This window comes from Chaetodon trifascialis, chromosome 17, assembly GCF_039877785.1.
Source record: "Chaetodon trifascialis isolate fChaTrf1 chromosome 17, fChaTrf1.hap1, whole genome shotgun sequence".
Taxonomy (NCBI): domain Eukaryota; kingdom Metazoa; phylum Chordata; class Actinopteri; order Chaetodontiformes; family Chaetodontidae; genus Chaetodon; species Chaetodon trifascialis.
The window spans coordinates 16,781,020-16,807,077 of NC_092072.1; the positions used below are offsets into that span (position 1 = coordinate 16,781,020).

At 42.6% G+C, this 26,058-nt stretch overlaps 2 protein-coding genes across 2 annotated transcripts; both read right to left on the bottom strand.

The window, feature by feature from the left end:
• Positions 1-3,678: 3,678 nt before the first annotated feature.
• On the bottom strand, positions 3,679-7,865 carry LOC139346323 (tissue alpha-L-fucosidase-like). Its single transcript, XM_070985344.1, has 8 exons — positions 7,379-7,865; positions 7,085-7,219; positions 6,754-6,891; positions 6,480-6,585; positions 6,199-6,399; positions 5,541-5,731; positions 4,321-4,420; positions 3,679-4,164 (listed from the first exon to the last, which is right to left on the bottom strand). Exons 1-8 carry the CDS (start codon positions 7,717-7,719, stop codon positions 4,030-4,032), a joined length of 1,347 nt encoding a protein of 448 aa, XP_070841445.1. The 5' UTR covers positions 7,720-7,865; the 3' UTR covers positions 3,679-4,029.
• Positions 7,866-11,099: 3,234 nt separating this feature from the next.
• On the bottom strand, positions 11,100-15,947 carry zbtb8b (zinc finger and BTB domain containing 8B). Its single transcript, XM_070984718.1, has 5 exons — positions 15,826-15,947; positions 15,054-15,246; positions 13,634-14,549; positions 13,263-13,441; positions 11,100-12,664 (listed from the first exon to the last, which is right to left on the bottom strand). The coding sequence occupies exons 2-5, from the start codon at positions 15,225-15,227 to the stop codon at positions 12,350-12,352; spliced, it is 1,584 nt and encodes a 527-aa protein (XP_070840819.1). The 5' UTR covers positions 15,228-15,246; positions 15,826-15,947; the 3' UTR covers positions 11,100-12,349.
• Between the last annotated feature and the right edge of the window lie 10,111 nt (positions 15,948-26,058).

The following is a 26,058-nucleotide window of genomic DNA, read 5'->3' on the forward strand; positions in this document are numbered from 1 at the left end:
AGAGGCCAATGAAAAAAGTTTGTCCAGATTAAACACCTTGAGCTGTGGCCTCTGAGTCACTTTCCGTTACTCCCTGCAATATTTCAATGTCCACTGTCAGAAATGTTTTGTTTGTTTCAATGAACAAACATGTTCCAGCTGTTGAATGTTTTTAACTAAGTAGCAACAATAGGAAACGTTAGATTAGCATTAGCAGTAACGTAGCATAGTTTTAATGGATAACTGGATTGCACACATGCATTATTTTCTGTGAATCTTCTTGCGCATTCGTAGGCAATTTCAATCCACTGCGGCAATGGGGGACTCCGCCACTAACACTGAAAACTACAATGCAGAAAAAGAGTTTCAGAATGTCATTACATTAAATGCCTATTGGTAAAAAAAATGGCAACTACAAACAGCATCAGAAACAGGCCCTGATTTCCTGAAAATCTTAAGGATTCGATCTTTAATACTAATTATACTTTGACCAAAGTACCTTAAAACATATTTTTGGTTCTTCTGTCCGAGGTTTTACTTCCCTCCGCCTCCAGAGCAGCTCAACGGCTAGAAGATGTTTAACTGAAACTCCAATGTGCCTTTAGCTCTGAGGTGTAATTGCATTTGTATGCGTGTGTGACAGCGTGTGTTTATTTACACTGTAATGTTGTTTAACAGTACACACACAGGTAACCATGTGGGTCAGAGACAACTGAGCAATTACTGTGTAATTAACAAAAAAATAATACCCTGCCACCCTCATGTTTACAAAAATGTAAATACCTGTTGCCAATGGACATTGCTCTTCTCAATATTACATATATTGTTATTACAATATGATTATTATTAGTATGATTATTGTCATTAAAAAGATTAATTATTGCCATGACGCTCATTCTTATAAATGGTGTTGTCAACTATAGGTATGGGTAAACATTGTTCTGTATTCAAGGGCGAGTCTTGTGTACGATAACATAAAAAATAGCTTAATCTATGATGACAAGTCTTCAATCGCTGCTACTAAGGAGATGGAGTAGAAGAAAAGCAAACTGACAATAACTCTGGGAAGACATTTTTCTCTGGGATCAATGATGGACACTCCAATGAGGAGTGAAAGATCACCAAAAGAGGAAAGCATTGAGCAGATGGAGTGGAAGATCCAGACATCAACCTTCTTTATGTGCATCTGTACCACTCTGGACTCTTAGTTCTGCCACAGGAGGAAACCAACATGGACATCAAACTGATACCAACTCTACTCTCTCTGTATTCTATGTAGCAAAAACTAAATAGCCCCTTGTTCTCTGCTCTCCTCCTCTTTCATCTTTCTTGCGTTTCTCATTGAACACCATGATTTTTAATCAGACGGGTTTGATACAGCAAGCTTTTCTGTCTTTCAGCCCAGCTTTACTCGTGTTCTCGTTTTCTACATCTGATTCAGTGCCAAGACAGCATATTGTACATACAAACATTAAATGCTTCTGTTTTTTTTCTCCTATAAAAACAACTGACTGGAGCATATAGCAATAGCGATGCCATCAGATATGAACTTTGTTTCATAATGCCACCAGTGGACACACTAGATGCATGAGAACACCACAGTGAGCGGGAGATGCAGCGGGAACATGTGCTGGAGAGCAGTGGAGGTCGTTGCACAGTGAAGTATAAATCATGATTCTGTTTGTTGTGTTGTGGTTCTCATTTTGTACATACAAATTTATTTATTGATCTTGTATGTTTTATGGATCTGGATGTGTCAGAGGAGCACGTCTGATAGCGCTGAAGCCCAGAGAGATGGCACACTGTGACGTGGTTTACCCCAACACAGAATGTAACACTGTCAATGTTGTCAAAACATTTTCTAATGGCTAATATTATTACTATTAATATGATTATTATAAAGCTATTTTAGCGAGTTAAATGAAGTGTGCTGTGTCTCCTTTGTCTTTCTTTTGTCTTGCTTTTTTTCAACTACTAAAAGTTTTAAGCGCTGAAAAAAAAAGAAAGAATCCTTTAGTCAGTTAAAGGTCCAGAAAACTTTCACATCTGAACTTTGTGTTATATTAAATACTCATGACTAAATTAGCAACAACAACAGCTGAAAAAAAAGAGAGAGAGAGAGAGAGAGAGAGAGAGAGAGAGAGAGAGAGAGAGAGAGAGAGAGAGAGAAGCAGTTAGGTGTTAGCAGTTTTTGATTAAAATGTTGCTAACCTCTGATTGGTCCACAGAAATGCATGACATCACCTTTCCTTAGCCTCACTAATTTCAAACCAGCTGGAAACAAAAAGGATTTTAAAGCAGTTTAAAGCATAAGTTGGACACTTTTGGAAAAAAACTTATATGCTCTCTGACAAGGAGTTAGATGAAGAAATGGATAACATACAGCTGTACAAAAACCAAAGCTGAGCTGTAAAGGTGCTGGTTAGAGGATTTTGTTCCCGTTGAATAGAGCCACATTTCCCTGTTTACAGTCTCTATGCTAAGCTAAGCTAACTGGTTGCTGACCATAGCTTCAGATTTAATGACAGGCATGAGATGATTCAGGCATGAGAGTGTTATTGATCTTCTCTAACTCACTGCCAGACAGCAAATAAGCTAAATTTCCAAAGTGCTGAACTATTCCTATTAAATTGTGTTTATGCTGGACTGCATTTCAAATAGCAAGCTGATTTTAGGGTGTTTATAAGAACTATTCTAATAGAGTGACCTATATTTTAATTGCAAAAAACAGCTTCTCTGAAAGTAATTGTCTGCCTTATTGTACTTTGTCATGTTGAAATCTGTCTGAAGCTAGTGGCACTCTGTCATGATAAAATCATGACTGAACACACTACTAAAGGACTTAGTAGACAGACATTTTTTGCAGATATACCCACTTGGGAGAACACATGAAAAATGCAAAGTGCAGGGGGTCTTCTTCTCTCTTTCTGCCTGAAGCAATTTGCAATGTAAATACCAAGCAGGTTAAAGGAGAGGACAGAGAACAATTTAGCGTCGGCGTAGCATTGAGTCAAATGCACATTCCCGCAGGCATCCTCTTCCCACTCAGGTCTGAATTCAGACTGACACATTGAGGGGATATTTTTGTCCTTTCACAGTAGCTGTGGTACAGAACTACACTCACGGACATAGCCCGCTGTAACTGAATATAAAGTGTTCACCTGAGATTTAAGAACATGCAACAGTAGCCTCCGGGTCCAAGAAGCAGGCTCGAACCAAAGTGCAGGCGTTGAAGTGTGAGAGGTGAATAAGTAATGCCACCTCAAGGCACTTAACGGGGTTGCTGAAAATAAAAGTGCTAACAAGTGCTGTGCAGAACACTAAAACATCTAGGAGCACCCATGTCGTCTTGTTCCCAATGGTGACCGTACTATGTAGAGCAAAAAACGAAGTTATTCATTCATACTTGAGTGCAAAGAGTTGAGAATTATTTAAGTCAGAGCACAACACAGTGGCATGGAAGGAAGCTTTAAGTGCCATTAGGAACACTGAGACACAACTTTTTGACTTTTCTGAAGGGATGTTTCAAAAACCCTGCAGGCCAAGGACACTGTGAGAATAATGTAAGAAAGTGGACCACGAACAACAGTATTTTAAAATATCTCAAAGTTTAAACTTAGTTCTGGACGCTGTTGCTTTTCCTAGAGCTTCATTGGAACCTTTAAAATCACTAATATACTGTATAAACACACAGGAAATCCATTCATCAGACAGACAACTCATCTTTTATTCAATCATTTTAAAAAGCACAGTAAAACGATAAAAGTGCCTCACATGTAAACTGCTGAGCTTCAGATTCCACTCTTCATTCAGAATTATTCAATGACTACAAAAAGAGCACAATTAAGAGGCAGTGACACATTCAGTGATAAAGGAGTTGATTAAAAAGGAGAGTTCCCTTTCATTTTGGTAAAAATACTAAAAACGTTACATAAGCGGCGTCCCTTCAACCATAGTGCACGAGTGTCCACTGATCCCACAAGCATGGTGAAAACCTGAGATGAAGAAATTCTAATTACTCAACTTCGCAGTGTCTGCGGGGTTTAAGGCTCACTGGACACCATCCAGTTTGAGTGTCCAAGCTTGACCGGGGGAGTAAGGCAGTTCAGGCAGGAGGACAATAAGTCCAGCACTGGGGAGGAGTGGGGACCAAGGTAGGGGCTTTGGACTCCCCAACAAGCTCACCTGGACAATGGACAAAAATTCACAATTCTCACTTTTCATATATGAGGATTAGCTTCTGTACTTACAAGTCACATTTTTTCTTTGCCCAGGCTTGACTGTTAAGTTTTTAAATCAACTGTAAAAACTTAAACAAGACCACTGTATCAGTCCCTTTACCTTAGTGGCTGATGATGTTTTAGGTCCCAATAGTTGCACTGTGGGCTTGGGAGGTTTAGCTGTCATGATGGCATATACGGATGCTCCTTTAGATGTATACCTAGAGAAATGAAGATGGCAAGTTGCATCAATTCAATTTAAAATAACTAGTCCTTCAAGGGGGGCTTCAAAGCATGCAAGTTGATGACTGCTATATTCATTATGATAATTCAGACAGAAAACTCCACATGACTTTGGGGTTGTTCCTCAAGCTGTAGGTGAGAGGTGGAGGGGTGGATGGAGACAGAAGTGAGTGCTATTTAGACCTCCATCCATCCATTGTCTATACCCGACAATCCCTTTTCGGGGGTTGTGGGGGGGCTGGAGCCTATTCCAGCTGTCTACGGGTGAGAAGCGGGGTACACCCTGAACTGGTCGCCAGGTGATTGCAGGGCAACATATATAGACAGACATTCACACTCACATACCTAAGGACAATTTTAAGTCACCAATCAACCTAATGAGCATGTTTTTGGTCTGTGGGAGGAAGCCGGAGTGCCCGGAGAGAACCCACGCATGCACGGGAAGAACATGCAAACTTCACACAGAAAGGCCCCGCCCGGGGATCGAACCGGCGACCTTCTTGCTGTTTAGACCTGTGCATACTAAATTAAGTCACAGATGTAGAGCTACATTTTGATGAAGGTGAGTTTTTAGGGGTTTAATCAGTGCCAGGAGAGGAACTTTAACACACGTTAAAAAGTGTATCTAAAAATTCTAATTTGACATTCATAGCAATTAGGGTGAGGTCAAAAGTGCAGGTGCATTTATCAGCCTATACACAAGGTAAACTGACTATTTCTGTCACTGTGAACTCTATTACTGTTCAGAGGTCTAATGGCTTCCGGAAAAAAACAAACTTCCTTCTACATGTTTTATATGCAGGCAATCGAAATACATTCCTAATGGCAGCCTCTTAAAGTAGTCATTGAAACATGTGGGGTTGATATACTTTTTTGAAGACTTGCTCAGACTGAAGCTGTACTACAGATATTCCTGTTTTGCCAGTAAATTAAGAGCTGACGTTAATGACACCGTGCAGTCAGTTCTTGTCCTGCTGACAAAGGAACTTAAACCACTGGTTAAAACTTCTATATAGATTTATGAAAAATGTGCATTCAATTACAAATGATGGACACCACAAGACAGCTTTTCGATTCAGCTCTCCCTCTGCTTCTTACCAGACTGTTACACTGGTGCTCTCCGTCTGGATCCTCCAGGGTTTGGAGGCGTAGATGGCCTCCCCGTTGATTTCTAGCCAGGCTCCTACACTCCTCAACCTCTCCTCAAACACTGCCGGGATCATCCCATCAGGTGTGGGACCCACATTCAGAAGGTAGTTCCCTCCCAGAGCCACAGTGTGAACCAGATCCTGCAAGAGAAGCAGCACAACTAATCAGAGAGACCTGACTGATGACACTGAGGTTCTTATATGCATTTGAAAGAAAGCAGTGGAAGATAGGATGACTGATATATCACATGCTTGACTCATTCTTTTTAATAAGTATTCTTTTGACAATGATGACAAAATCAAGGGATAAGTGATAGTAACAGCAAATTATGAATGAACAAACTGACCAATTATAAAAGCAACACTTCCCTCATTAGATTAGATTAATCCTGAGGGAATGTTGGCTTCTAGGATAGATTTAAACATTAGCAATCAACACGGCCATAAGTACCACTTATTAAACAAAGCATCCATGACAGCTGTATACACAAGCAGAAACCCTGACCCTGTATTCTATGTGTGAGAGTCATATACAGAGGCAGAAACAGCCTCGCTATTATTCCAGAATTGGTTATCAACTCTAAACTAATACGATCACATATCCTCACCTCTATGATTGTTGGCAAGTCCATCAGCTCAATCATCTTCATGTTTCGGCGGTAACCCCATGAAAAGGTGTCCACAGATGTGCACTTCTCCCACTTGTGCTTGGGCAGCTGGCCTGGAGTATATTTGTCTGCACAGTTATAGTAGCCACCATGTTTACACGCACAGCCAGATCCCCATCTGTCATTGGTCACAACAATATCCTAAAACCAGGAAAGTCTGGTAAATACATGTAGCTGTATGGAAATGATAACTGAACATATGACTTCAAAAAAACACGTACTTTGACCGGGCTGTCATTGTAGAGCCAGGCCAGGAACTGGGTGGAGTTCCAGTAGGTGTCAGGTGCTTCCCAGTCCCCATCAGACCAGATCACCTCAGGTCTGTACCTGTAAAACAACAGGAAGATAAAGGTTTAAACACGCTACTGTTCAGTGTTATTGACATGTGCCTGTCACTCACACAGGCCCATGTAACTAAGTCTGACTTAATGTGCATGCAAGTGCAATAAACACATTTATACTGCAATCAGCTGATGGAGAAATTTTAGTGCAGACCTTACAACCATGTTATAGAGCTCTGGTAGTAGTTTATGCATCACAAACTCCTGCGTTTTGAATCCATTCTTCTTGTCCATCAGGTATAGCGGGTGGAACCACTCGTACAAGGAGTTGTAGAGTCCATAGTGCAATGACCTAAACGAGGGAATTAAAAACCTTAAAATCTGTCACTGAAGACATGCAGAATCCATAAGAATGTGAATGTGATTGGTTAAAAGGTGACATGAACGCAGGGGATTGTACAATACTCTTTGATTCACTGCATTATCAGTCAGCACATCTATACACGCCTTCCCTGTGCTTCATAACTAAACATTTAATGGCCCACCTGTTGCGCACCGCCTCTGCCAGGTCTCCCACTAAGTCCCTGTGAGGACCAGAATCAACTGAATTCCAGTTCCAGGAGTTAGGAGACGCCCAGTTAGTAAATCCTTCGTGGTGCTTGGCAGTCAGGACGACATATCTGCAGTTAAAATAATGAGTCAGTGTAACATACATTCTGCGTCAGACTGCGGACCAGAGCACATTCAGGTAAAATAAGAACCCGGAAGTTAAAAAAAACAAGAAAAAAAAAGTGTTAGCCCACGCTCTGTTTGGACTTTTAGCTACAAATAACACTCACTTTGCACCTGAAGCCTTGAATATGTCCGCCCACTCCCCCGGGTCGAAGAACTGCGCGTGAAACTGGGGAGCAAACTCCGCGTAGCTGAACCCAGGCGGGTAGTTCTTTGACATGTAGTTCACATACTTCTGGTCCGGAGGCTTTTGGCCCTGCCAGTGCCACCAGAACCACTCACTGCCGAACCCGGGGACGGAAAACACGCCCCAGTGGATAAAAATCCCCACCTTAGCCTCGTCGTACCATGACGGCAGCGGTCTGGCGTCCAGGCTCGTCCAGTTCGCAGTGTACCGAGCCGCCGTTTGAGAAACTACAGCAGCGACGATGGCATACACGGCGAGCATGACTGCAGCAGGTTAGTCTTCCTGCTAACTCCTGCGGAGATATGTTTTCAGCGGCTGGGACACCAACAGGCCCGCGACACTGTCAAACATTAGACGGGGATTCCACTTCTGGTGTTACCAGTCAGTTAAAATGATGACCATCATATGACTGCAGCGCATGAATGGTCACGTGACTGTCGCTCCTTTTTTTTCTTTTTCTTTTTTTTTTTTGCACAACTTTATTTACAGATAAACATAACACGGGGTATGCCTTCACACATGGGAGTTTCACTGTGCGTCACACAAGATAAGATTTCTTATATCTTAATTACATCCTAATTGTTGTGACGACAGATTATATAAGATACGTGGGGTGGTTCATAACCTGTATTTATTAATTGACATATTTCTATTTGTTGTAAACTTTATGGACAACACGAAAGTCTAAATGCTCTCTCAGTACCCTCCCCACGCTGCCAGGAATACAATTCTGGTGGACTCACCCTTCATACTAAAATGCCCACCATGTGCAAGCTTTCAATAGCAGGAGGCCAACAAAAAATGGCCTTGGCCTGCTCAGTAGTAGATACAGGCCTGCTGATGACAGTTTGCATTACTGCTTTAGTCCACATTTCTCGACAAAGCAAACTCAGCATCCATTTGTTTAATTAAGAATAATTCATTCTGGTATGTTGTGGCGCTTTTAAATGTGTAAGTAAGGGTGTCTGGAGATCATAACTCGGAGCCTTTTTTCGACGTTGATCGTAACTGTCCTGATGCATGTGTACTTTTTGATATGTTTTGCGTAAACATAAGGTTTAGTTGGTAAATTAGATATTTCTGGTCCTAAATAATGGGCTAGAGAAATAACAATATATTCTGGATAGGCGATGTAAGGAGACTGACTGGGAAAACTACAGCATACAGAATTTTTTTAATTCAACAAATTGGGCAAAGATTTTCTCTGTACATTTGTAGATGTTGGCCAAGTATATTTTTATATAAAAATAATAATTTAACAAAAGAAAGAAATGGACTGACTCCAGAACAAATCTGGTTTCAATTAGCCCCGATCTATTTGAATATGACCCTACAAATAGAAAGGCATGCTATGGCGAAAGAAGGTCAAAACCTATTTTTTGTTAAATACATGTGCACATAGATTCTTTTACATCTTTGTTTGTTTGTTTTGACTTTGTATCTTTACAATACTTTCTCGTTATGTGCAAGTTCTCTTTGTACATATTGTTCCCTTAAGAAAGAAATGCGCTCAGGAGGCAACTTTCTTTGGACTTAATAGGGAGGCCACCGCGGAACAAGGTATCCAGGTCTCTACTGCACCCTTGGGACCGGGTCTTTCTCGCTGCTGCACACAAGGTCGGTGGAGGTCTGAATTCTTGAGTCCGACTCATTATTGTTGCTGCACACAACGTCCGTGTCTGTCTCAGTGCGCTCCGGGCATGATGCGTACACAGCCAGAGCTTCCAACCCGGCCAGGACGAGTGAATCCCGCCGCTGAGCCCTGCGGCTGTAACCGAGCCGCTTCAAGGTCCGCCGTGTGGTCCTGAGAGAGATGGGCTTCTCCTGCCCGCTGCTGTTGTACAGAGCCTGGATCTGCTCACTCGTCGCGTGGTTGTTCGCCTCCACCACACTCTCCATCCTCCTCTCACCGCTGTCACCGACCAGGCGTTTTCTCCCGCAGGACCCCCGGTGACTGGAGGTCTTCTGCTTCTCGCACCATTCCCTGTAAACTCGAGACACGCTGGTCTTGGAAAATCCCAGCCGGTTAACCGTTTCCGAGATGCTGCAGCCGGCGCGCCGCGCTCCCACGATCATGCCCCGCTGGAACTCGCTCAAATCCCGCGACTTGCCCATATGTCACCGCGTAGTCCGACAGTCCCTCTGGAGCAGCACCGCAGACACCCGCTGTCTGCCAAGCACAAAACAAAGTCGTAAATAAGCGTTCTTCTTCTGTGGTTATTAGATTCAACGAAGGCTTATTGTCGCCCTCCTCAGTTGGCTTCGCGATTTCTTCTTCTTCGGCCAGACTTTTCTCACAGCCATTTTTTAAACACAGGTGTTACTAACCACATTAATTAAGGCCCTGTACCTTCATTAATGTGAGTAGTAACACCTGTGTATCAGCTTTGGCTTTTTTCCACCATGGCATATGATTAAAATGAACATGAAAAAGGACAATAACATGTCCATTATACACACACTCTGCTTATCGTACACGTGATTTATATTAGGATAGTCCATAAGTGTTTCCTGTGGATGTAAAAGAGTTGTGTGTAGAGTTTATGAACATGACAAATGAAGGTAACTGGAATTTAAGTCTGTAGGCATAAAGGCTTACTTTTTTTTGGCCACAAACGCCTTTGGAGTTGAGAGCCAAAGTGGTTGCTTGGAACCAAAGATTGTGTCATGAACTGTATTGTTTTTTGGCAGTGTACCTATAATAAGAGCAATCAGTGGCGAGAGCCAAGCCACGACAGGCTTTGCATTGTTTTCTAATCACAAAATCACAATATGTTGCTTGCCTAGCGTGCTGCCAGTGTGACCTGGCCCCTGGAAAAGCAGCAGGAAATGGGATGAAAAACACAATCAGCATCTCACTAGACGGTGACAGTGCCGTTCTCCGTCTGGGCCCTGCAGGGTTTGGAAGCATAGATGGCCTCCCCATTAATCCCCAACCAAGCACCAATTCCCCTCAGCCACCGGGGCAAACGTGCCATCTGCCGTCACACCAATGGTACGCAGGTTGTTACCACCCATTGCCACCACGTACACCAAGATCCGAGGAAAGAGAGTGTTAGATTATTGCAGTGTTTCTCAATTCTGGTCCTCGGGCCCCCCTGCCCTGCATGTTTTAGATGTTTCCTGCTTCAACACACCTGATTCAAATGATCAGCTCGTCATCAGGCCACTGCAGAGCTTGATGACGAGCCGATCATTTGAATCAGGTGTGGTGGAGGAGGGAAACATCTAAAACATGCAGGGCAGGGGGGCCTGAGGACCGGAATTGAGAAACACTGGATTATTGCAATAATTTATCACAAAATGACTGGACATAAATCGGCTAGGTGACAACTTTTCTTGACCTCTGACCTTTATTCAGGTCCATGAGGTCTCTTAGCTTCATGTCTCTCCTGTAGCCCCAGGAACAGGTGTGGATAGACTGGCATTTCTCTCATTTGTGGTGTGTAAGTTTGCCAGGTGTGTACCTGTCAGCACAGTTGTAGTAGCCACCATGTTTGCAGTAGCAGCCCTTACCCCACCTGTCATTGGTAAGCACCACATCCTGAAGAAACACACAGAGTGGTAGAGACCCAAGTGCAGGGACCTGCTGGCCTGTCAACTGTTTCCAACCTGATTCATTTAAGACTCAGACCATTAATGCCAATAGTGGATGTTTATTTTTGTTTTTTGTTACATTGCACCACTGGGTGCTGCTCTGTAGATGACAATAAACCCCCCTTAAAGAGTTTCCTATGTGAATCAATCTATCAAGTTGTCTACATTACTTCCTACATCCCAACATGAGCAGGGGAATGAGATGAATCACAGGTGTAACATTAATGCATGTGAGTCGCATTTGAAGTGGCCAGAGTCCCACGCTGATTAGAAAGCTCTTATTACTGTCACAAAGTCAGACTCGACAGCTGAGTGGACTCCTCTACCTGTGTAACAACTGCAGCATCGCCCTCTGTTGGTGCAATTCCAACGAAAGAGAAGGGGCTTAAATAAAAGTACGACGTCCATCCCGGTTACATTTGACTCAGTGTTCACTAATTGTACAATTCCATATATATATATATATAGTTACTGATCTCTATACATTGTTAGGTAGTCACTGATTTCACTGACTTCTGGGACAGATTACTAAGCACTGAATATTTATTCCTTAGTGGTGTGGCGCTCAACCACTTTTTTTTAATTATAACTTTATTTAACCAGGTGGTCATTAAGAACAAATTCTTATATGTAATGGCAGCCTTGCAGCCACTAGAGGGCGTCAAAGGTCACTTTTTGGATCAAAATACTGCAGGACAATCACCTGGTGCCTGATGCATGACAAGCAGCAGGGAACTGTATGTCAGTGGATTTGAAAGTATCTTCATGTAGAAAAACAAAGTGTGATAGAAGGAAATATGTCCGCAATGACATAACACATTTATTGTGACAACATCCACAACAGCTCCATTATAACCACAGGGCTCATTTTATCTGTGAACTTCTGGACAAAATGTGGAACAGGCTTCTTTGCTCAACCTCTATGACATTAGGAGAAATCCAGAAAACTTCGACAACCACATTCTCTTTATGTACAACACATATAGAGAAATTTGGAAGTGATCAACAAAATCATGCGGTCAAGCGCGTGGCATGTATCAAGGCTGAGTCCTTACCGCAGCACTCTGGGTTCGTGTTGCTTCATGTTGTCCCCTCTTTCTCTCCTTTCCTGTCTCTCTCTCTATTGTCAATATCAAATAAAGCAGGAATGTCTAAATAAATCATCTTAAAAAAAGACCATCATCATACAGTAATAATTTAACATCAACATCAATAACAGTATGGCCACACTTAACCAAAACAGTTGAACAGTTCAAGGAATGGTTGTCTTTTCCAAGTGCAGTCGGCCACAGATTCACAGTGTGTGACCTACATCAGTGCAGACAGCCAGCTGCCTTTCAAGCATCTGTTTCTCTACCAAGTCCTCCACTCTGCCGACCTCCACCTCATCTACGTCATCCATAAAACTGGACCAATCTGTACCCCCGTCCGCACGTTCCATGGGCTCTGGTTGGCTGGTGGGGTGAACAGGGGCAGCATCATCATGAGTGGTGGTAACGCAGTTGCAGCTGTCGCAGATGCCGAAGCGCCTGAGTCCTGGTGAAACACTGGATCCTGTGAAGGTTCGCCTGCAGCTCTTACATGACACCGGCCAATAGTGCCTGTGGACCTGCCAGTGGTCAATACAGTGAGAGACAGCAGAATGTGAATCAGTTTGTATGGGCAACACCAATGTTCAGATTATTTACAGGTGAAGAAAAACAACAAGGGAGCAGAAACATTTAATGCTCTCATACTTCCTTCACTGCACACAAAACACAAGCGTCGGGGGAAAAAAGAGCTGAATTTAACACCAACAGCACTCAAAGAGCTAATTAATGTTTACAACTAACTGCTAGCAATTACCAGCTTTAACTGGTTTTGTCCAAACCATTATATCTAAACTACAATTCTACTACAACTGAGACAAAACACAACAATTTAACTGTGAAATACAAGAGAACAGACCATTGCCACTGTGCAATTCCCCACAACAATTGAAAAAGTTATCTTCAACACGTGATCTCTTTTTTTTGTTCCCACAGTTCCCAACATAAGGCATAAATCCTCAACAGTCTTCGATAATGTAAAAAAAAAAAATAGATCACAATTCAAAACCACTTGTAACTTCCCTGTTTGACTTTTCGACAATTAGAAAGAAGAAATCTTGTAAAACGAGACAATAGAAAATTAGTCTGATTATTATTTATTATGACTGGACTTCTTACACTGAGGGCGTGGCTGCGAAGGTGCTCCTGTCTTGTGAACCTCTTGCCACACATGGGACAGGGGAAGGGCCTCTCTCCCGTGTGGCAACGGATGTGTCTCTTCATGATTCCCTTCTGCTTAGCAGTGTAAGGGCAGAAAGGGCACTTGTGGAGTTTCACTGGCACTACCAAACCGTCACCTGCAGGGGGAGAAAGAGGCCAGCTGTTCAGATTTTTCCCAATAGAGCAGCACTGGAAAATTTGCAGCCTCACTCTTCTGCATGAAAATGTGTTCAATGCAACATAGCATTTGTTTCTTTTTTCAATCCTACAAGGAAACATATGTATTTGCATAGGTCATTTGCAAGGCTGCGATTGAGCTTGTAAATTACCCGCATCCTCTCCGAGCCAATCAGATTGGATCTCCATGATAGATGATCCCACAAATCCTAAACCTTCATCCATTCGGCCTCCTCCTGTGCTGCTACCTAGTCCTTGGTTAAAGCGCGGCCCCGCTCTGTCCCCTGGAGGACTGGGGCCTTCACCTCTTGCCAACATCTCCATCAGCTGCCTGGAATTGAAGGAAGGGCTGTATCCCAAGGGAGACCGCTCATTGGAGGGAGATGGGCTTGGGGGAAGCATCCGACCATGATGAGAGTTATGGAGAGAGGGCCCTGGATACGAGGCCAGGTCTTTGGTGTCAGGGGACTCCATAAGCTCCTCATCAGGGTCGTACTCTATCTTGGGGTTCACTAACTCCAGGGTCAAAACAGACGATGAAGAGGATGAGAGATTAGTCTGATCCATGTGTCCCTTCTGTCCCTCGCTACCAGATCCAAATTCCTCCCTGGAATGGTAGTCACTGTCCCTGCTGGTGCCTGGAGTTGAGGTGACAGGGATAGACAAGGGGGTTCTCGCCAAGGCCACAGACTCTGTACCTAACCCCGACCCTCTATCTGCCTCTGCAACCTGTGAATGAGGCTCTGCGGCCTCTGCACCGCTGGAGACAGCAGCAGCAGCAGCAGGAGTGCCGCTGTCCGCGGGACCCATCCCTCCGTCCTGCGCCTGGTTCTCCTTCTCTGTGTTCCTTTCCTTCTCCTTGTTGCATATTTCCAAAGATGAGCGGATGTATCCCTTACAGAAGTTTACCAGATCAGTCATCTGCAGGTAGCTGGCTGCTGACATCACCTCTATGACATTGCTTCTGTTCAGGGCCAAGCGGCCAGAGTAAAGGAAGTCCAGAATAATAGAGAAGGCATCCGCTGTCACAATGTCCAATGATGCTGTGCTGTAACGTTGTCCATTATCCTGAAAAGGATGCATTGAGAGATTAAAGACAATTTAAGACTGAATTTCCTTAAAAATACAGTTTTGCTGTTAATAGAACTAGACTGAGAGCGAAATCCGGTTTTTCATTATTCATTATTTTTGGACCTGGCTTACTTCAAAACTTTTTAAAAGTAGTAAGATTTAAAAGAAGTGAATGCCCTACTTTGACTAAATCAGCAATGCATGGCCTGCATAACAAACCAGAACAGACCTCCATACCAATTGCCTTACAGAGGGTCCTGACTCCCACTATCCACTCCACCCATGGGGAAGTCACTTACTTGTTATGTTCTTCTTCACTGCTTTCATAGAAAGTCATGTTTTGTTTCTTCATTTTGTTTCTTAACACTTTAAGGCATTAAATTAATCATTAATGACATAATAACAAAAGCATTATCTTAGCCAAATGATTACATTTGTTGCTAAGAGGTCATGTCCAAAGCTTGCAAACCTCAGAGAATCACTGATAGCAGCTATTCTCACCTGCAGATAGTGAACCAGAAGAGCCCGGAAATAGCCGCTTCCAGCAAACAACACATTGCGGTGGGCTTTGAAGACACGACCTTCAACAAGGATGCTGCAGTCACAGAAGAAGTCCCGCTTACGCTGCTCATTGAGCTCAAACAGTAGTTTGGGCAGGTAGCAAGGCACTTCCATGTCTACACCTCAGTGAGCCCTACCAGGGACAGGGAAGAGAGAGACAGTTTAAGGGTTAAGGGAAACAGCATGAGGTTGATACTGACACTTAAGTATACACACACACATACACACACACACACACACACACACACACACACACACACACACACACACACGTATATGTTTATACACACACACACACACACACACACACACACACACACAAATACATACATACATACATGTATATATTTATATATATACACGTGTGTCTGCGTATGTATACATATACACACACACACGGACACATATACAGTATATCAAGTATTTGTAACTTGATGAGCAGCCAGTTCTGTTGTGCATATTCACGACGATTAGGTAACGTTAAACACCCTGAAAGACAACAAAGCTTAAACACAAACACATTAAACCAAACAAAAGACTTTTGATAGAGGAGATTAAAAAAAAAAAAAAAAATCAACTGTCAAAGCGCTTTGTGTTTGCTTACAGGCTAACGTGTCGCTAGCGCCGAGTAGCTGGTTGGTGATACATTCTGAAACGAAACAGCACACTAAGGACATACATTGAGGTAAAAGGACATATAATACCGTCTCACCTGTGTAATAGCGCGACTGAGCGTGAGAACACCTATATCATCACACGCATACACATCACCCAGGTACGCCGTTTCCACATTAGCCAACAACTTCCGCTTTCTTCCTCTTTCTGTCATTATTCGGACTGCAATACCAACTCTTGGATACATACCGCCACCTACCGTACCGGAGTATATAGAACAGGAGCACGTTTACAACAGTCTAGATATTCAACTACAGTCAAACATTTGTCTTCCGCTTGCAGCAGAGACAGTCGGTGAGTGACAGAGGCGTACTGTTCATGTATTGTAAACTTTTATGTGGATTTGGTGACCACGTTTGTAAAATTCCTTCGTAGTTAGGTCTTGAACTTGATTTTTGAACTATGAAGACTTAAGAGAAGGGATTGCGGGTTCAATCAGACAGTCAACGCCATGAGACTAAATCTAATTTGGTCTTTAAATCATGTACTATGAAAATGGGACTTTCATGAATAGCAGGATTATCTGGTGGCAAGGTCACAAAATATGGAAAAGCCCCCGATTTGATATTAAGGTGTTTCCTGTCGAAGTGATCTTAAGCAAGATGCAGATTTTGCATTTAAATTAATTCTTTTTGCATTGAGTTTTCATCCAAAATATTTAATGGGATTGTTAAATCCCATGTATCCCATGTGTATTTCATGTACATTTGTGTCTTCTTTGAAATCATGAAATAACCCTTCTACATGGGAATATTAATTGTCCATCAAATGGATTGATTTGTTACTATAAGTTTGAGCTAAACTTTAACACAGAGCTCTGACTGAGAAAGTGTTCAGCATCAACGAAACATCGTGGTGTCAGCCTTCAGCTGCTGCAGTATAGTGTGGTTAGTGCAGTCATTGCTGTAGCTCAGCTGAAGGCAGACTGACACAAACTAATTTAATTAAAAGGGAGTGTAAATTCTGCACATCATGTGCCTCATGTGCAACATTATTTTCCACAATGTTCCATTCAACTGTGAGCAACAAAACAAACCAATGCTCTCTACAGTAGGGACACAATGTACAAATTAACCTCCAAAATATCACCATGGAAACAGGTAATCTGGCTAATTAGAGAGGAGATTCATGGAAGTATTTAGGGCAGAGAAATATAAAATACCTCTTTAATTCATGGTGTGATTAAAAGGCGTATTAAGCAGATGTGCTAAAATGCATCACTTGACTCACCTCTTTTTTTGTCATTTTAGAGCAAAATGTTTCATCATTGAGCAGTTTAACACACACGTTTCCTTCCCCCCTTAAAAACATGATGGTAACTACACGTTTTCAACAGTAAAATGTTTTCTTCACCTACAGCTGGAATTTGAGTTCCGTCTGCCTTTCTCCATCACAGAAACTCACTGATAGTGATGATGACAATGATGATGATGGTGATGATGTTGTGGGGAAGAACCTCAAAGTGTCACCCTCCTTCTCATACCAAGTCCAGCATGCCGCTGCTCGACCGCAAGCAGCTCGTGCCTGCCCACGTTGTCTGCTCAAGAATACTTGTTTATTTGCCTTCCATTTCGGAGAGAAAATAGTTGCTTTTTTTATTTTCGGACACAGCAAGAGTAAACAAGTAGTTCCTTCAGCGCTGCGCCACACCCTCTCAGCACAATCCACAGCTCTCAGAAGTGTTTTTACACTGATGGGTGCCGACCGAGCGACTTATTTGTTTCAGATATTTTCCCATGGCAAACAGGGCGAATACAAAGGCTTCGTGGTGGCCTGGAGAAACCACAGGGTAGGCGTACATGAGCCTCCATACTCACCCTCTTTTGAAAATGAAATTTATAGCACCTCATAAAAACTCTATTCATGCTTATAAGCACTAAATATAAACCAGCAGGGTTTGACTCAGTCCTTGTAAACTTGACCTGATGGAGCGCCGTGTCCGGCCGAAGGCAGGCCAACCGTCGGTTGACCTAGCTGCCCATCCCTAACACGAGTCTACCCCAAAGTAAAGCTGAAATGGGATGAACTCTGAGGTAGCTCTGGTTGCTGACCTTCTTCTTGCACTGACTCAGGGAAACACAAGGCCTTTGTTTTGGTCTTTTGTTGACATAAGGGCAGGAAACTCCCTCTCCACAGACATTTCACAGCCAAGCAATCACACTGGAGTTTGTACAATACTGCCCTATCTGTGTGGCAGTTTAATGCTAGTTTACACCCAGCAACCCCTTAGGAACAAATAATATTGTTGATTTATGACTGGGTTTTGGCTCTATGATTATGATGGCGTATGATTTACCGATCTAAGCCCAGTCTAAAAAGTAAATAGATGTAGCGACGGCTGTTATGTAAGGCTGCATCCAGATTTGGGACCTCACTCATTGTGTGTGTTAGCCACTGTGAGACCCACGGCTGGCACAGAGGGCTCCAGCAGCACCCCTCTGGGTCCCTGTGGTCTGCGCCTCAGCGCATAACAGCCACTTAGGACGGCATTTTCCCAGGCTGAGACAACACACCACGGTGGCAGCGCGAGCCACAGAGAGGGCCTGATTAAAGAGTAGGGACAATGGAGGGAGAGAGACCGTGGTGGCATTTTCCATCTCTGCCGCTGTCTCCTGGGGGGACCAAGTATGTGCCATGAAACGTTTGAATTATCCCAGAATCTCTGGAATTCAGACAGAGGCACCGCGGAGAGGACCCTCGACCGGGGATCAAAGAGCTTTGAGAGGAGTGCGGTGGACTGGTGGTGAAGTCGAGTACATAGGGGAGTATGTGTGTGTGCATGCTTGTGTGTTTCAGAACACTGACTTGAAACAGATAAAGACAATGTTTGAATTTGAATCATACTTTCTTTTATGGCTACATGTCTAAAGATGTTTTCAAAAAAAGCCATGTTTGACTTCTGAGGAGGCAGTGAGCATTGAGCAATGAAACACAGGCATGTGGTGTGTGTGTGTATGTGTGTGTCTTGCTGTCCTTTTATCCCTCATGGGATCAGATAAAGCAATCATAGCCAATCATTGGGATTCTAATACAGCGGGCGCCCCTCTCTAGCTTGGAGACGCCACTCTCCTCTGTGGTGGCAGAGGAAGAGAAAAGCAAGAGGGGGAAACCTCGTCCCTCTCTTTCTGTCTATCTCTCTCTGTAATTATCACTTAATGTTCCTCGGTGATCTGGAGACGTCTGTCTCTCGCTGTCCTTTCTTCCCTCGCTGGAGAGGAAATGTATAACAGTCTGAAATAAATCTGCCAGCCTTTTTATTATTGTATATTTAGCACCAGAACAGAGTAGTAAATGGAGCCGTCCCAGACCACAAGCTTCCGGTAGCGCAGGGCCTCAGCGCTGGCTGGCTGTCTTTGCCACAGCCAAGTCCAAAGATCAAAGCCTCTTGTACTATATACAGTTAGCTCGTCGTCCTCAAGCATTGACCTCAAGCAAGTTTTCATGTCTGAGAAAGACAGCGTGTGTTTGTGCATGAGCTACATGCAGAGTGTATAGAATTAGTTCACTACACAAGTATGCCTTCCAGCAAGCCAGTTTTGCATGAACATCTGTTGTGTGTGCTTTTCTGAATGTGTGCGAGAGCTTTCATGTCTGTCTACATCCATTTATCTCTGTGCTGTAAGTCAAGCTTTGTCATGGCATTGTTTTGTGTTTGTCCTATGTCAAAAATGACAGCAGTGCGCTTACATAGAGAAAAGTGAGTCCCAAACAGGGGCTCTTGAAAATAAACAGCCATAGGATTACAAATTGGTGTAATGCAGATCTTTTGTAAATTTATAACCCGGGAGCTGCGCATGTGTTACCTAAAACTAGTTGCCAAGCGAGCAGGGTTTAAATTGCTCACTGAAACGTAATCAATACACAAATAATTAGCTAAAAGTAACATAAAGCAAATAAAATACCAAGCTAAAAGTGGTGAATAAACAGTTTAAATTGTGAAAAGCATAAATAAATGGTGGAAAATGTAGCTAAAAGTATCACATATGCAGTTTAAATATACTCTTCAGCTATAAACTGTGGATAAACTGTTGAAATAGTTGCTAAAATAATGGGTATACAGTTGAAATAGGTAGCTAAAAATAATGACTAAACAGTTCAGACAGTTAGAAGTAAAAAAAAAAAAAAAAAAAGAGCCTTCAATCAATTCTTAGCTTAGCTTAAAGTAATTGCACTACTATCACTCTAAGTGGTAGCCAACTTGATCACCTAAACACTGACAATTCAACAGTATGATTTATTTGATGGATCATGTTAAATAAGATTAAGTTTATGATCCATTCAGAAACGTATACATTTTACTTATATATAATATTTTGACGTAATAGCTGGAGTGTGAACTCATCTGACAGGAAAGTGGGGGTGTGTCACATGGGAAAGAATGGGAACCTCAGTGATAACAATTCATGAGAGGATCTTTTCAATTCTTCACTACAATGCACAGTACAGAGTGTGTGCGTGTTTATAGATCAGCTGAGCTGACCCAGTCCATTAGTTTTATTGACCAACTTAGTTTGGCGACAGTATAAATAAGAATGCAGACAGAATCCAGATTCAGTGTTCAGTGCATCCATTAGCTCAGTAGTAATTTTTAATCGTAAAAGCCTCAATCAAGACCATTAAAAGTGGTACCAACTTGGTCAGGACACTGACGTTATTATCCTCATCTTTCCTTCGAAATAAATCTCCCTTTCTTTCCCTGCACACTCACTGTAATCCCCTTCTCAGAACGCTAAAAATGACCCAGCAGCGGGGTGGCGGCAGGTTTTTATGCTGGTTTTTAGGGGCTTATGCCTGCTCTTCCGAGCTGCCGTCGGAACGAGGTGATGGCTGGATGCCTCCCTGATAAGGCCGTAATCTGAGGTGTAAAGTTATAAGAGGGATTTGGGAAAGTGAGACGCTGTCAAAGAGCAACAGCAAAGGGCGCCTGGGGCAGTGTGAAGCAATGATGGACCACTACCTCCAGGGTTTATTGCTCTATGAGAGGTTTTATGAACCAACCTCTTAATCTAAATCTCTGAATTTCAAGCTGATGTGGGAATAGATGCATATGTTTTTAATATATCCTTGTCATGTACAGTTTCCTTTGAGAACTGCTCGCGCCTTTTCTTCAGACACTGACCAGAATAGAAAGCCGATAGAGGAATTAAGCATCACATGACTCCATGCAATAAAAATGAGTCTCCTCCATAAACTTGAATGATAGTCAGCTTCCCAGGCAATGCGCTTGAGCAAAACTAGTCTTAAAGTGGCTAATATTAGCTGAGCCATACCCCCCCCCCCCCCCCCCCCCCCCACCAACCCTCTCAGTCATCAAATCAGGCACAGTCGCATGCATGGCTGAAGGGACACTGTGGATTAGCCCTGAACTCTTTCATTTTTCACTTTCCCCTTCTCCTCCTCCTCTCTCTCTGTGGCTCATAAAAGATTGCGTCCCGCGTGTGATGTGGCGGACGAGCGCAGTCAGAATGAACTGATTACGGACGAGGGCCGGCGTGCCTTTGAGTCATGGCACCGAACGACATTCTTGAAGCGCTTAAAAATAGTAACAGTTGGCTTTTTTTTTTTTTTCAGGTTTGTTTTTCTCATTGGACGACTTTGGGGCATCCTCTCTTGGCTTTTTTGGAGACTGGAATCATAACCAGATTCTTTTTTTTCCCCCTTCACCCCCTACCCCCCTTTCATTTTGTTATTGGGAGTTTGTTTAATCTTGTAAAGAAAATTGGCTTAGCGTGGGAAAGGCGGAATTCTTTTGGGGATAGGTTTTGTTGTTTTAGAGTTGTGCGCGTTGTTTTTGCAGTGCAGGAAGAAAAAGTGCCAGTCTGTGCCAAAACCTCATGAAGTATAGATAAAAAGGGGCTGAGTGAGAGGGAGGCCGCAACACCACGACAAAGATATGGGCTGTCCAAGCAAAGAGCTTTACAAATGACGATCTCCATGGGGAAAAAAAGGGGGGAGACAAAATAAGGGAGGATGGGAGGGGAAGAGGAGGAGGGAGGAGAAGAGGAGAAACAAATGTGGATGGATCGGTGGGAGGAGGAGGAAGATGGGTATTGGGGGGAAATAACACGGAGCAGTGAGGAGGGAGGGGAGGAGATGAGAGGGGAAACATTCCCCCCTCGCCCACATTAAAGACATAAAAAAGAAAACAAACAGAAAAACATGTCTGACATAAAGAGGCTGGTTTCCGCGGCGACAGCACAATGGCTGCCTGTGGCTCTCGGGGCCCTCGCCGTCCCGTCTGGGGCCCGGCACCAGCGAAAGTCACCGCAGTCATAGGGCCCATCAGCGTGTGTGTGTGTGTGTGTGTGTGTGTGTGTGTGTGTGTGTGTGTGTGTGTGTGTGTGTGTGTGTGTGTGTGTGTGTGTGTGTGTGAAACATGGTGAATGTCATCATGGGCCTAGTACTGTGGGAACCGCCATGAAAGGGACCCCACTCGGAAGCCACAAAAGTTCCTTTCTGCTTCTTCTCTTCGGCTTTTAGCCTCTTTATTTATTTTTGTGTAGGGGAGCCGGATGAGGAGGGAGGACTCTCTCTCTCTCTCTCTCTCTCTCTCTCTCTCTCTCTCTCTCTATGTCTCTCGCTCTCCGACAGGCAGCGGTACTCGTCACTGCAGCCCTCCTGCCCTCTTGACACCTCAAATCACAGCAGCAACTATATCAAACATATATACTGACTGTGTCTAACCCCATTTCTCCGGAGGTTTATTCACACCTCATATCAGCTCAATCAGATCATTAAAAACACAATGCAGCTCTTTGGAAGCACCCTATAGGAACAAACCTGCCCTTCCCAGGAATGCCTCATATATCCAGGTTATTCTGAGTGAATGGTGGAGACGGCCAAACAGGCAGTGCCACAGGTCCCAGGCATTCCTTATGTGTCTGAAGGGCAGATAATTCCCTCATGGGTCCAGCCCGGACAGTGCCAAGCTACTCCAGTGCCAGTTCCCATGCCAATCCAATCTTGACCCCAGTGACTGAGCGCCCAGCCACCGGCTGACTACTATAAAGGCCTCATACCAATAAGAAATCAACCGATTTTTTGGGGAGGGTGTATGTCAATAGCACTTGCATACAGCAGGGCACCATGCAGGGCTCCTTTGACCACAATTGGCCTTTCATATATTCTCTTCAGGGGCTCTAGACTGTGAACAAACATTTGATTTTGACTGATGTTATCCGATTACAGCTGAGGATTTATTTTTGGGTACCTTATTATTTTAAAAGATATGGTTACAAACACCAATGACATTCTTAGTAACGTCTCTTAAATATAAATCGTTTAAAAAAAAAGAATTTTGAATAATCAAAAGCAACAAATATTTTTTAAAGAATAACAGTTTCATTGACTCACCATCAAAGTATTGCTCCCTCATTTCAATATTTCCTCTTACATTTTAAAAAACTTGCTCGTATTTCAACATGTCTGTGTTAAATGTGTTTTTCTATGCTTTTGCATTAAGATATAAACTCTCTTATATTAGTTATTTAGTTGCACGTCATTGCTGCAGTGGAAACCATGCGCCATCTCCATATCTACTGTAAGTTATCTGATAAACTGAAAGATTATCTTGTCGTTGTCAGAATTTATTTTAGAAAATGGAACTGAACAAGGTTGTTTTATTAGGTTATAAAAATGTGGCATCAGACAAGCATTAAATTGAGGTTATGAATATTATCATTTATTTAATCTTATTTTTAACCATCTCTTTAGTTTTATTACTTTGAAATGCTGTAATGTGTCTTTTCATGTTGCCTTGATGTTCAAAGGTACTGTACAAATAAACTTACTTTGCCCTTGCCTTTAAAGCTTTAAAAAAAAAAAAAAAAAAACTAAGAAAAAATCAGTTTTGCAAATGTTTAATGAGGAAAGAAATGCACTTGAAATATTTGTTAGACCTCAAGGATACACATAATACATTTCAGTGAGTAACACTGAATGTAAACAGAATTTTTGTCTCCAGGGCCCTTTAACGCTTCGGAATCCAGGTTCATTTTGGGTCATTTTTCTGGCTTTCTATGCATTCATTTTGTTTTTCTTCAGCACATTTTAAACTGCTCAAGTCTGGCCTCTAATTTTGTCAGTTTAACAAATTGTAAAGCTGATAGGAACCCAAAACACATAAAAATGACAGACTTTAATAAAGATTTACACATCTTAAATGATAATCACTCAAAATATTACTATAGAACAACAGATTTTATAGAACAGGTTGTAAAAATATTGTTTACATGTACTAAAGAAATGTATTGTGACTTTTTTCCAAGTCAGTTGTATGGTTTTAACACTGGAAGTCTGTATGCCTGTAAATCGCTAAAAACATTACAAATTCAATATTCTTCCAGAATTTTTTTTTTTATGATCGAAAGATATTAAAAAAGCATTTTCAAGTGGTTTCCTAGCTTGTCTCTGCATGATATATAAATCAAGTTATGTCACTAAAAATAAAACATATTTAATATATTCACAGCTGAATCGACTCCAGAGGTTTCAGAATGACTCTGTGTGATATTGAGACCACTACTGTTTGTAAATGTGCACTTTTGTTAAAAAAAAAATGCACTAAAAAAGACTCTCTGTGTCTGTTTGATCTTTAATGGTTCTTTAATGGCTCACTATGAGTTATTCTCTTCGTTGTCAACAGGTTACAATCCTCTGGGTGTCTTTTTACATGGAAGTATCAACATTTTAAGGGAAAAAATGTTGCTGAAAGTTGTTTTTTTGCTGTTGAAAAACAGTACAAATAATCAAAGTCATCCATGCAGTGAGACATATCTGATCAGTTATTCAGTTTGACATGAATGCGGAGAAAAAGGTCGCAAACAAATGCTGAGCTGGTTCCATCTCACAGACTTTCAAACAATAGCAATAGTCATGCATCAGAAACAATAATTGCAATTGTTTGTGCCTTATAAATTGTGGGTATGCACTGTCCACATGCGTGTGGAGGAGTTGCGTATGTGTGTATGTGCTTGTGTGAATCAGTTCATGGCCCATGTGTGTGTGTGTATTTCCCAGAGCGTTCACACGTTCATACTCCAGTTGCGCATGTGTGCGTGTGTGTGCAAATTGTAAAAGTATGAGCTTGTTAATTTCAATAAGGGACGTTGCCTTGTTGTGGTTTGGAGGATGGGAGGGAGAGGACTTGAAGTGGCCGACCAAGATCGCCAGAAATCTCCCAGAATTCCATCCCACCATCCAGTGCCAGTTCTCCCTCTCCTTCTTTATGTTTCTCTCCATCACCCCCTCTTCACACACCCCCACCATGAAACCATTTTCATAATTAACTTATTTATTTATTCATTCATCTTCTTAATTGCTTTCCATTTCGAACGTGTTTTTCATGCGACTTGCCTCATCTTGGAACAACTGGGAAGTGTGGCCGGCAAAAAAAACAATGAGTGAAACCAGAGCGATTTCATTAAAAAAAAAGGGGGGGGGGGGGGGGGGGGGGGTGCTTGTGATAGAGAGAAGAAAGTTGTTCTTTGAAGAGAAGGATGGGTGGGTGATAAAAATAACAACAGAGAAGAGACTGAAGCCTGACTTCATAGATGTCTCATTTCTGTCAGACTCTTTTTTTTCCCTGTTTTCTGATGCTGAAATTAGATCCAGATCTGAATTAAGGAATGATTGGTAATGAAAGGACATGTAGACAGTGGGGGTTGTTTAGAGTGAGGCTAGGAGGAAGAGAGAGAGGGATTTCTCTTTTCTGTTAGTCCTGACTCATACTCGCCACACTCTAATCCCCCCTGGTGACAGTCACACTGATTACTGACACTTGGGTATTACAAACACACGCACATGTCCATGTTTTAAGTTACTTCATTGCTTTACATGTATGATATGATAAAATGCAGGCTGGCAGGGCTCAGTTACAGCCACATCTAATGCAAGGGAGGCAAACAGGAAAACAAGGCTGTTGAAAAGGATGTCCTCCTAAAAGAGACAAAGAAAAAGAAACATCTGCAGTGAGAGAAAAAAAGAAATCAATCAAAGTATACCTGATTTTATTTCTGAAGAGCTGGTTGCAAGATACAGGACCGAACTAAATAACCAACAAAAAAATAAATATACACAGATCTGGCACCCATGCATTGTGCTTGTAGTAGGCTTATGTTTAAACTAACACACCCTTCCAGTCTGCCAAGCAGGAAGAGACACACTCAGCTGGGCATTGTGTGGAAGGGGGCATGCCACTTGGCCTCTCTCCGTCTTTCACACACACATATGCACACACTGCAGGGTCAGTCAGGCCTCGCTCCTAACAACG